Consider the following 12,123-nt stretch of genomic DNA (forward strand, 5'->3'; position numbering starts at 1 on the left):
TTTCAGGACATAATTTCTCAGTACCCATTCATCAAAATATATAGGATATGTTGGTTAAATGGTTCAATCTTTGACCAAAACAAATAAAAATGCATTCCTGTTTGGAGGGGTCTGTACAATTTAGAATTGTCTTTGTATTTTGAGAGACTAATTTTAGATATGTTTGTACCATGATCTAACAAAACAGGTATATGGTGCAGCTATCCAATTTTATGAGTCCTATCCAGTGGAACTTCTTACTGAGAAACAACTCATGCAACTGGGCCTCATCACTGCTGTGGGCAAGAAGCTAATCACATCCAAGACTGTGCACACCAACAAATGTATCTGTCTTCTCTCGCGCTGGCCTTTTTTTGAGGCATTCCGCAAATTCTTGATGTTTTTGTACAAGCTTTCTGTCTCTGGACCTCATCCTTTGCCCATTGAAAAGTATGTATACTTTCTAATATAGACCTGCTTTATTAAGTGTTTTAAGTTTCAAAAATTACAAAGTTTTAAAACTGCTAATTTTGCTCACTTAGTTAAATTTTCATGACTGATAATGATGTGCGATTGGCCAAGCCAATCAAACTGATGTAAGATGGTGAATGCTTTTTTAAAAAAAAGATTTGTACCCCGATCTGTCTCAGCTACATGTCCATTCAGATGCACATGTTCCAACAGGTGCTTTGGTCATTGGGGTTGGGTGATTTTCTCCTCTGTGCCCTCCCTCCTATCCTATCTATTTGGAATCCAAGTCGCCAAATAATTTCATTATGCAGCCAAGCTGTTGCTACTCGTTTGATTCCAGTGCTATTTTGCTTCCTCGCAACGAGCTTAGTGCTTCAATTATTTTGCACTCTACCAAAACCCAGGAAATCTCAAAATGGATTAGTCTCGAGCATTCCAGGTTTAAGAGGTTAATGTTGGAATGTCTAACTGTAAGTGTGTGAACTTGATATGAATATGTGCCTGAGACATAAAACAGTGACAAAACATTATAAAGTCGTAAAGCAATAGAGATTGTTTTACCTTTTCAAAACGGTGATAAAACATTCTAAATTGATTTCAACATTTTCTTCTCCATTCATATCCATCCAATTATTCCCTTTATTTGACCTGTTTTTCTTAGTTATTTCTACGTTCAGGGTTAGTTCTGCATTTATTTATCATCTACTGCAAGTTTGTGCCGTCCAAATGTGTTTGCTCTATAATGAGGGCTGGGTTACAGATCCTGGAATATGACAACTCTCACTACCACAATCTGGTAGTTTGGGATCAATGGGCTAGAAAATGTATTTTTCAACATAAAGGCTGACCATTGACTGAGCTTTTAATGACTCAAAATGTTGCAAATCTTTCTGTAGGATTATCTGAAAAGCAAGATATTTACTACTACTTGCCAGATTCATGGTATTGGGACCAATAGCATCGAAAGATATTTGTAATCTAGTTTTTTCTTGAACATGGGACTGAATTTTATAGGCTGTCCACAAGTGGGAAAACACACCTGAAAATTAGGGTGCTGTGTCTGCCTACCTCACCATGATTTTCTGGGTGGTAGGAAGGCATTGGGTGGGCCTCATCTCCGTGGCCCAAGTGAGGCCTTTATGGAGGGAATTAAGATCCAAATAAGGCCCTCACTTGCCATCACTGATTTAATGGGTGACGGAGATGCCTGTGTCGAGCATGTAGCCTGTGGCTTGCTGATTACAGAAAGGACCAGTCAGAGGTGCCTCTGTGAGCCAGCCAAACATAGATAGGCTTGTCTCTGGAATTTACGCTCAGGTGTGGGGAGCTTGCATTCTGCTTAGAGATTGTATTATATGCTATGTGGTTGGGTGAGTTCAAAAGCAATGATTTGAGCAACCCTTCTGAGTTGAGATTGTAGTGGTTACTGAACATCTGTCTATACTACATCTTGCATTGATATAGTACCTTGAGCATCAAACACCCCAAGGTGCTTAAAGGCATAACCACGCAAAAATAAATGCTGATCCAACAAAAAGTGATAAATAAGGTATATTTTAAGCAAGGTCTTGGAGTAAGAGACCAAAATGGCAGAATTTGTGGAGGGGTTCAGGGAGGGAATTTCACGTTTCAGTCTGAGGCATTTGAAGCGTAAAACCAATTCTGAGGTGAAGGGAGAGATGCATTAGAGCTCTGAGCTAAATAAATGGAGAGTTCTGTGGTGTTGCACAGGAGAAGGTTAGAGATGGAAAGAAGTGAGACCATGAAGATATTAAACACCAGGATGAGAATTTTAAATTGAAGTTGAGAATCAATTAAGGTTATCAAGGATAGGAGAGAACAGGAGTAGAATTTGATGTCGAATAGGCTAATGGGACCAGAGTTTTAGATGAGTTAAAGGTTTGAACTTGGTGAGTGGTAAATTGGTCGGAAGAATATTAATTAATTTTTAATTTGTAATACTGGTAACTTTAGCATTAAAAAAATCTGAACTATGTAATGAGGTCAGGTAGTGTTAGTGGGAAAAAAATTTGCGAACATGGAACAGTATCATATCAAACATAGTATAGTTAGATCTATAGTAAACTGGCTGTACTTGGCTTCAAAATATACCTCAAAAGAGCACCCACTATTGTATCACTGTCACATTTTATTTTTTCCCCATGCCAGCTTTCCTTCAGTCCATGAGTTCCTGCAGAACAATCCAGTCAATCTCACTCCCTCGCTCTGTTTCCGTAGCACTGCATGTTTATTTCCTTCAGATACCCAATTTCTTTTTGAAATCATCTCCCATTTCTGCATCTACCATTCTTTTGGCCGGTGAGGTCCAAGTTATTACCGCTTGCTAGGAGCCGGTTATCTCAGTTGGTTGGATGCTGGTTTGTGATGCAGAGTGGTGGTTCAATTTCAGTACCAGCTGAGGTTATTCATGAAGGCCCGCATTCTCAAACTTGCCCCTCACATTAAATCACCACCAGTCACTTCTCCCCCTGAAAGGGGAGAGAAGCCAATGGTCATCCGGGACTATGGCGACTTTACTACTTTCTTTATTGTCATTTACCTTTTATATATTTAATTAAAGTTCTTCTTCACAGCTTTCTGTGCCTCCTATCCAAAATCTTAGCCTCTGTCCCCAATCAGCTACCTTATTTGCGCCTGTCACAATCATGTACACACCATTATCAAATCTCCCCTCAATTTCCTATGCTCCAAGGAAAACAGCCCCAGCCTTTACTTGTAACTTAACAAAAACCATCCCTGGAAACCATCCTGGTAAACCTCTGCACCCTCTCTGGGACCATCACACCTCTATGTATGGGTACCAGATCCGGATGCAGTATTCTAGTTGGGGCCTAAATAGATCTTTATATCAATTCAGCATAGCTTCACTGCTATTGTACGTAAGCCTTCATTTGAAATAGAAAATTATTCCATTGGTTATTATGTTAGACATTTCGTGAAACAGTAAAGTAAGAATTCTTATTTTAAAGCAAAGTTAAGAGGTTTGAGAGCCAAGTGCATTCCATTCATTCAATGGGGAGCAATCATTTTCTTGCACCTAAAAGCTGCAGGCAAGTTTTCGATAACCATTGGCTTTTATATTTATTTACCATAATTTGAGACTTGACTTTGTGCTAATATTTACCCATAATTTTTGTTTAAGTTGATTAGTTTTTTAAATTTAGTTGAAATTCACATGCAGTCAAACAGTCAGTATGAGAATTGGGTCACAAGTGGAATACTGATTGATACTGCCTTGAGACATTTGCTGTGATTGTACTGTTTTCTGCTTACACTTCTGCTTAATGCATACTAATTATCGCTTTTATTTTTCCATTTATCATTTTTTTGAGACTTTTCTTATATTGTTTATAGGCATATATCCCACTTCATGCATAATGTTCCCTTCCCATCAGCCCAGAGGCCAAGAATCTTAGTTCAGGTAATGTGTATGCACAGCAATACAAAATTAGCTGTGGAGAGTTAAATTTAATTTTTTTTTTAAAAAAATGATGACTTTTAAATGAACTTGATATTGAACAGTTTTTTTCCTGTGTTGTAGTTGTCGGCACTTGATGCCTTGATCCTGTCTCAACCTGTTTCAACACCCTTGCCTTTAAGGTAAGCTGGAATAAGAAAAGCTATGGTGGCCATCACTTGATTTTTCTTCCCCCTAACTTGTGTAACCTAATGAAGGCTTCCTCATTTTATCTCGTTTGACTTTACTACTTTCATCACTTTTCGGTTTGCTTCACAGTTTCTCATATCTGTACCAAAAAGATTTATTTGGCTTTATTTTGATTTTGCACTGACTTGCACTATTAAGTTGATTTCGTAAAGACTTAGTAGAAACTTAAAATATTTGCAAATCCATGAACCACCTTAATTTTATGTAGAATTGATTAGTTTCAAACTTGTTGAGCGAGTATGAAGTAAAATATTATGAACGCGACTAGTCAGAACAAGTTCAAAACTTTTTCAATGGCTAGAACTGTTCTTCTCTGCAGTCTCCCTGGCCGCGCCCCACCATAATCATATCCTCTAAATGCTGCTTGTCATTGAGGAATGATTTAGAGTGCCTACTGTCTTCAGATCTTGCCCAATGCCATAATTTTTCAATGAGTCATGGAGTCATAGAGGTTTACAGCATGGAAACAGGCCCTTCGGCCCAACTTGTCCATGCCGCCTTTTTTTTTAAACCCCTAAGCTAATCCCAATTGGCCCATATCTCTCTATAGCCATCTTACCCATGTAACTGTCTAAATGCTTTTTAAAAGACAAACTTTGCAGCAATGTGTGAACCGTGGTGCACCTGATCCTTTCTTCATCCAACCTCATTGTAATTATAATTTGCAACAAGCATCTCTTGGTGGCTGTGGGGAGCATCTTTTTTATTCTCCTATTATGAACCATGCTGACACTGGTTATTTCTGCCTAAAACCTGAAAAGTTACTTTTTTTGCATTTGGGAGGAATTTTCCTGTCCACCCGCCGCGGGAATCGTAGTGGGTGGCACACAGACCATGCAATGGTCTGTTGCCCTCGGGTGGGATTTTCCAGACCTGGGGCGAGCGCGGCTGGAAAATCTCGCTCTCTGGCTGCAGATTCCTATTCCTTTTGATTGGAATAATGATTGAATGCTGCTTGTTAGTTTGAATAGTCTTTGCAAGAGCTATTCTATGAACACTTGCTCACTTTTTGTTGCATGTACTGTAATGTAAGAGTTGAGCTTAAAAGTTGATGTCGGAAATGATGACTTCTGAAATTTTTGCTGACCTGATGTAGCAAATTCTAATTCCATAACTTCCTGCCTTGATTGATCACTTAGAGATATTTCAGCAGGAAGAATCATGGAGAATAACTCGAGCTGTTGAGATGCACAGATGTGATTGGCTTGAAACTATCTACTGTTGTCACTTAAGCATGAGCATGCAAAGTTTCAATAATGTAGGTCATTTTTGGGAAGGAGATGAGAGGAAAAAAATTGAATCAAGAAATTAATCAAGATTTCAGGAATATTTTGGTCTTGAGGGGTAATACTCCATGGATTTTTGAATCATTAAGCAGTTTTGGAATATGCTATCTTGCAGCATATTACAGAAAGGAACTGTTGCATATAGTATTTATTACAGGGGAGTCAGTTGTCTCAGTTAGCTGGACAGCTCGTTCCTGATGCGGGTTCAATTCCCATACAGGCTGAGATTATTCATGAAGGCCTGCCTTCTCAACCTTGCTTCTCGCCTGAGTTGTGGTAATCCTTGGGTTAAAATCACCACCAGTCAGCTCTCTCCCTCAAAGGAGAGATCAGCCAATGGTCGTCGGGGACTCTGGTGATATCTTAATTTATTGCAGCAGTTTACAAAAGCCACTTTGATTAACTTTTTGCTACCCTATTGGGCCAGGAATAATGTGAATAATAGCTTAACTTGGGGAACTTTTTTTTTCTATGGAAACCTGTCCAGTTGTTCAACAAACTTTGCATTTTTATCTGAATTCATTACCCAACCCACCTATTTGCAACCCATGTTGTGCACTTGTATTTTTAAATCCAACTTGCAAATATTTGACATGAAAATATCTATAAACATGTTTTTCTTTCCCTATTTAGAGGAGCAAACTTTAGCACGTTGCTAATGAACTTGGGAGCTGAGAACTGTGCAACTCTATTGTATTTTGTCTTGATGGAAAACAAAGTTCTGCTGCACTCTCTGAGGCCTGCTGTGTTGACAGGTGTGGCTGAAGCTGTTGTAACTGTAAGTATTGGTGTGTTAACCTAAAAACTATTTGGAGTTTTAGGAAAAAGGTTTTCTGTATTAAAAATAAATTTACCTAATTGTTTTTTCATTCTCTTTCCAGATGATCTTCCCTTTCCACTGGCAATGCCCATATATTCCCCTTTGCCCATTGTCCCTCGCTGGAGTTCTCAATGCACCAATTCCCTTTATTGTCGGTGTTGATTCACGCTATTTTGATCTATATGATCCACCTCTGGATGTAGTATGTGTGGACCTGGATACAAATACAATATATCTGTAAGCATCCATACTTGCCTAATGTAGTCTATAGCTTCTTTGTTATTTTTGAGACTTAATTTGTAAGATGACTTTTGAGCTCTGATTTCCCACCACCAGAGAAGCAGTGGAAGTGTAATATCAGCACTGAAATTTAAGCCTTGAAATTCCTCAGTCAGAATTAAACATTTGAATGCATGTTTAATGAAGGTAGTTATAGGTCCATAGAAGCATATAACACAGAAGGTCATATCATGTCTGCCAGCGCTTTGATTGAGCTATCCAATTAGTGCACTCCTCTTTCCCAATAGCCTTGTAAATTTCTTTTTTCCATGAATGTATTTAATTCCTTTGTGACAGTAAACATTTAAATCAGTTTCTACTGCCTTTTCAGGTAATGCCTTCCAGATGATAACTGATTGCTTAAAAAGTTATCCTTGCCAATTCTGTTTGATATGGTATATAGAACTAGGCCACGCTATCATGATTCCATCATAGACTGTGTAGTAGAATCAAACACACAGGACTTCAAATCATTTTAATCTGTTTGGAGAGATCTCGCTTTCTACCAAAAGGAAAAGTCTGGTAAGATTAGTCCGTGGATTGAGATAGAAAATTAGCAACAAAATTCCAGACTTTGTGACTTGGGGCTCAGCTCCTCCCTCTGCAACTGGATCTCAGACTTCCTAACCCACAGACCGCAGTCCAGTAAGGATAGGCAACAACACCACCTCCACGATCATCCTCAACATCGGTGCTCCACAAGGCTGTGTCCTCAGCTCCATACTGTGCTCCTTATGCACCTTTTGACTGTGTGGCCAAATTTCCCTCCAACTCGATTTTCAAGTTTGCTGATGACACCACCATTGTGGGTCAGATCTCAAACAATGATGAGATGGGGTACAGGAAAGAGATAGAAAATCTGGTGAATGGTGCGACAACAATAATCTCTCCCGCAATGTCAACAAAATGAAGGAGATCGTCATCGACATCACGAAGCATAGTGGAGGGCATGTCGCTGTCTACATCAATGGAGACGAAGTAGAAATGGTCGAGAGTTTCATGTTTTTAGGTGTCCAGATCACCCAACAACCTGTCCTGGTCCCTCCATGCAGATGCTATAGTTAAGACAGTCCACCAACACCTCTACTTTCTCAGGAGACTAAAGAAATTTGGCATGTCCACTACAACTCTCTCCAACTTCTACAGATGCACCATGGAAAGCATTCTTTCCGGTTGTATCACAGCTTGGTATGGCTCCTGCTCTGTCCAAGACTGCAAGAAACTACAAAGGGTTGTAAATGAAGCCCAGTCCATCACTCAAAGCAGTCTCCCATCCATTGACACCGTCTACACTTCCCGCTGCCTCGGAAAAGCAGCCAGGATAATCGAGGACCCTACGCACCCCGGACATTCTCTCTTCCACCTTCTTCCGTTGGGGAAAAGATACAATAGCCTGAGATCACGTACCAACTGACTCAAAAACAGCTTCTTCCCTGCTGCCATCAGACTTTTAAACGTCCCTACCTCACATTAAGTTGATCTTTCTCTACACTCTAGCTCTGACTGTAACGCTGTGTTCTGCATTCTCTCCTTTGTTTCTCATGCTTTGTCCGCATAGCATGCAAGAAACAATACTTTTCACTGTATACTTGTGACAATAATATATCAAATCAAAAATTCAGTTCAAATCCTCAGGCACTTAAAGGTAAATGAGGCAAAAATTAACACTGTGCCAAGTAAGTAAATCTTCAGACAGATGATCAGAAGTTTGGTCCAAACTTTAAGGAGCATCTTGGAGGGGAGAAAAACAGAGTTTTATTGAGAGTTCCAGAGTTTGGATCATAGCTGAAAGAATGGCTAATGTTGGTGGGGTGAGTTCACAAGAGACCAGAGTTGGAGGAACATAGCTCACGGGGAAGGGAGTGTGGGGCATATTAAGGCTGCAGGAGATTGCGTACAGGAAGGGGAAGAACATTGAAAAATTTGAACATGAGGGTGAGAATTTTAACTTCGGGCATTGGTACACTGGAAATCCATGGAAGTCTAAGGGTAGATAGATGAAGTTACAAGGAAAGAAGTTGCTTGGAGCCATACACTCATTTTAGCTAACTTCAACTGAATTTTGTCAGTGCTAAGGGGGAATAAAGATGGCTTGATAGTGCAATTGGTCTCAATCCAGAAGAATAAAGAACAGTGCAGCCCAGGAACAGGCCCTTTGGCCCATCAAGCCTGCGCTGAGACATGATGCCTTTCTAAATGAAAGGCCTTTTGCTTCTACACGGTCCGTATCTCTCTATTCCCTACCTATTCATGGATCTGTCACGATGCTCTTAAACGTTGCCATTGTATCTGCTTCTACCACCTTTGGCAGCGCCTTCCAGGCACTTGCCACCTTTTTATGTATAAAAAAACCACTTGCCTTGCCTCTCATCTCCTTTAAACTTTTCCTCCTTTTACCTGAAAATTATGTCCTCTAGTAATTGACATTTCTACCGTGGGAAAAAGACTCCGACTATACGTTCTATCCATGCCTCTCATAATTTTGTAAATTTCTATCAAGTTGCGCCTCGGCCTCCGCAAGTGAAGAAAAAACAAGCTTGTCCTATCTCTCCTCATAGCTAAAACCCTCCAAACTAGACCACATACTTGTAAACCTTTTCTGTACCCTCACCAAAGCTCCCACATCCTTCTGGTAGAGTGGCGACGAGAACTGTACGCAGTATTCCAAATGTGGCCTAACGTTCCATTCAGCTGCAACGTGCAGATTAGAGTTGATGTACATTGTTGAAGCACAATAGATGAAGCTTAATTGTACACCTGTATTTGATTTGGGAATGTACATTATTAATAAAATGCTTTAATTTTTGTTTTACAGATCCGATGACCGGAAAAGTTTAAGCTGGAAGCAGCTTCCAAAAAAGCCTGGGAAGAATCTCTTCAGTTCCTTAGTGAACCTACAAAATCAGCTTTCATTGAGTAAGAAAGCAAAGAGATAATTTCATTTCGTAAATCATACAATCATAAGTTTGAGAAATTGCAACCTCAGTTGGAATTTGGAGTAATTCTTTAGAAATTTATTTATTGGTTTTTTTTCACTGCCAAAGAAAACGGTTATTCTGAAAGTGGATATCTATATATTTTGGTAACTGTACAATTTTAGTTTTATAAAAAAAATCCATCCCTTTTATACTCACGTTTCAGTTTTACAATTTTTTAAATCTGTCAAAGCTTTTAGTTTCATGGCATTAGTTCTACATGTAGGAGGAGCAATGGTTCATGTTGAGGCTATATCACCTCAACAGTTACCACACCACTTCCCAGGTTTCCAGGAAAATGATGACACCGCTAGGCTTGCTATGGTGTCCATTATTACAAGTGATCCATAAGGAATGGAAAAGCCAACATGATATGAGGTGTGCTGAGCAACTTTTGGCATTTTTTTTAGGTACCCATCCAGTATCACTTAAAGCTACTATAAATATTGCATACTGATTCCAGGTTTTGTACTTAAAAGATTGAATTATCCATTAGCTTGAATTAAGCAATGAAAATGCTGCAAAATAGTGATTCAATGCTAAAATTGAATTATCAGTGCATTTGAGTTAAGCAACTTTATGGAGACTGTATGTTGTACTGGTAAATGCACCAATGATTTGAGGTTAAAAACATGCAGTTTGTAAAGTTATCTTCTGCTCTCTAATTCGTGAGCGTTTTAAATTAATGGACCCATATCATTGATTCCCAAGCTCAGGAATTAGTCTATCTCTACTTGCCAAATGGAAATTGTACATAATTAAAAAACCCCTATTAAATCTCTTAGCTGTCTCTGATCACTGAAAATTGTCTCAGCATTTCATCTGAACCATAATTTCGTGTCCCTGCTATTCTGACAAATTTATATTATTCAGTCCCCTCAAACCCCCGCAGATTTAAGGATCTTTCTATTATGGTAACCAAATCTATACACGCTATTCCAATTGTTGTTTAAACATTGCTTTGTACAAAATAAGCATAATCTTTTCCATTTCCTATCCTCTGGCACTATTTATAAATTCCAAAAAGTTATTGGAATTTATAATGGCTTCAATCACGTGAATTATTTTCTGTAGCCTTGGGTATCTGTTTATTAGCACACTTGAGTATCTTTCCATTGAATTAAATTCAGGTTGGCTGACTTGAGTTTCAAAGTGAAGTCAAGTGCAGACTTGTCTAATTGTCAATAATGTAACTACTCAACCTTCTAGATGTCGGCACGGTAGCACAGTGGTTAGCACTGTTGCTTCACAGCTTCAGGGACCTGGGTTCGATTCCCGGCTTGGGTCACTGTCTGTGTGGAGTTTGCACATTCTTCCTGTGTCCGTGTGGGTTTCCTCCGGGTGCTCCGGTTTCCTCCCACAGTCCAAAGATGTGCGGGTTAGGTTAATTGGCCATGCTAAATTGCCCCTTAGTGTCCTGGGATGCGTAGGCTAGAGGGATTAGTGGGTAAATATGTGGAGATTTGGGGACAGGGCCTGGGTGGGATTGTGGTCGGTGCAGACTCGTTGGGCCGAATGGCCTCTTTCTGCACTGTAGGGTTTCTATGTTTCTATGTTGTGTTTTACTGTTTCTATAGTTCACAGGAGAGCACAGGAAGGGTCTGCTGTCGAGATGACACCTATAGAGGCTGACTTTTCATGGCATAAAAAGATGATTTCACTGGAAATGGAAGTCCAAGAGTCCTTTCTGCGTTTCATGGCCTCAGTATTGAAAGGTTATCGAACATACCTCAAACCAATAACACAGGCGCCTTCCGAAAAAACTACTTCCATAAATTCCCTCTATGATCTGCAAGGTATTTTTAAAAAATTCTACATATCTAATGCATTGAATTTAAACATCTCAGTGGGCAATTTGATTGATTCAATTCTTGTGCTTGGAGTTGAACGGTGAACTACTGAATCTAGCAAAATTACAATTCTGGCCTGTTCCTCTAATAATGTTTCATTAAAAAGGTTTTATTTATGAGTTAAGAGTATGGCATGTGAACTGAGTGTACCTAACTAATTTCAGTTGAAGATTTACACCATTTGGTTTGATGGGTTTGAATGGTGATGAGGAATTTCCTTATTTTATTGGTTCTTTGTTTATTTTGAACGTGATTATTTTTCTGTTGTGGGAGAAGGCTACCGCTTATATTGTAATGGAAGAAAAATGTAAACATATGCATGTATGATGCACTGAATATTAAGTACACATTCTTTGGCTTCCTCCTGATCACTGGCCAGTAAGTTGTGCTAGAAATTGCACATCTTGCCAAATGAAAATTGAGTTTTTAAAATGTATTCATTCTGAAGTGAGTGTTGCTGACTAGCCCAGCATTTATTGCCCATCCCTAATTGCCCTTGTGGATGTGAAGGTGATGGTGAGCTGCCTTGAGTCCATGTTGTGCAACTACACTCAGTGCTGTTCGGAATGGAGTTCCAGATTATGATCCAGTTAGATGAGAAGGAATGGTGATATATTTCCCACTCAGGATGGCATGTAGTTTGAAGAGGGATTTGCAAGTGGTGGTGTTCCATGTAGCTGTTACCCATGTCATTTTAGGTGATGAAGGTTGCAGGTTCGGAAGATGCTGTTGAATTCTGTTTATCTGTTATGTGCTCACTGTTCAGTTTGCCCAG

At 39.4% G+C, this 12,123-nt stretch overlaps 1 protein-coding gene across 7 annotated transcripts in view; it reads left to right on the top strand.

The window, feature by feature from the left end:
- dennd4c (DENN/MADD domain containing 4C) overlaps positions 1 to 12,123 on the top strand; it is a 209,926-nt gene that overhangs the window by 94,423 nt on the left and 103,380 nt on the right. For all 7 annotated transcript variants that reach the window (XM_078214260.1, XM_078214262.1, XM_078214259.1 and 4 more), the window contains 7 exons: positions 188 to 429; positions 3,826 to 3,892; positions 4,013 to 4,071; positions 6,058 to 6,202; positions 6,306 to 6,481; positions 9,339 to 9,439; positions 11,076 to 11,294. In XM_078214260.1, coding sequence (XP_078070386.1) covers positions 188 to 429; positions 3,826 to 3,892; positions 4,013 to 4,071; positions 6,058 to 6,202; positions 6,306 to 6,481; positions 9,339 to 9,439; positions 11,076 to 11,294 — 1,009 coding nt within the window. The remainder of the gene's footprint in view (positions 1 to 187; positions 430 to 3,825; positions 3,893 to 4,012; positions 4,072 to 6,057; positions 6,203 to 6,305; positions 6,482 to 9,338; positions 9,440 to 11,075; positions 11,295 to 12,123) is intronic.

Source organism: Mustelus asterias, chromosome 6 (genome assembly GCF_964213995.1).
Source record: "Mustelus asterias chromosome 6, sMusAst1.hap1.1, whole genome shotgun sequence".
Classification (NCBI taxonomy): Eukaryota; Metazoa; Chordata; class Chondrichthyes; order Carcharhiniformes; family Triakidae; genus Mustelus; species Mustelus asterias.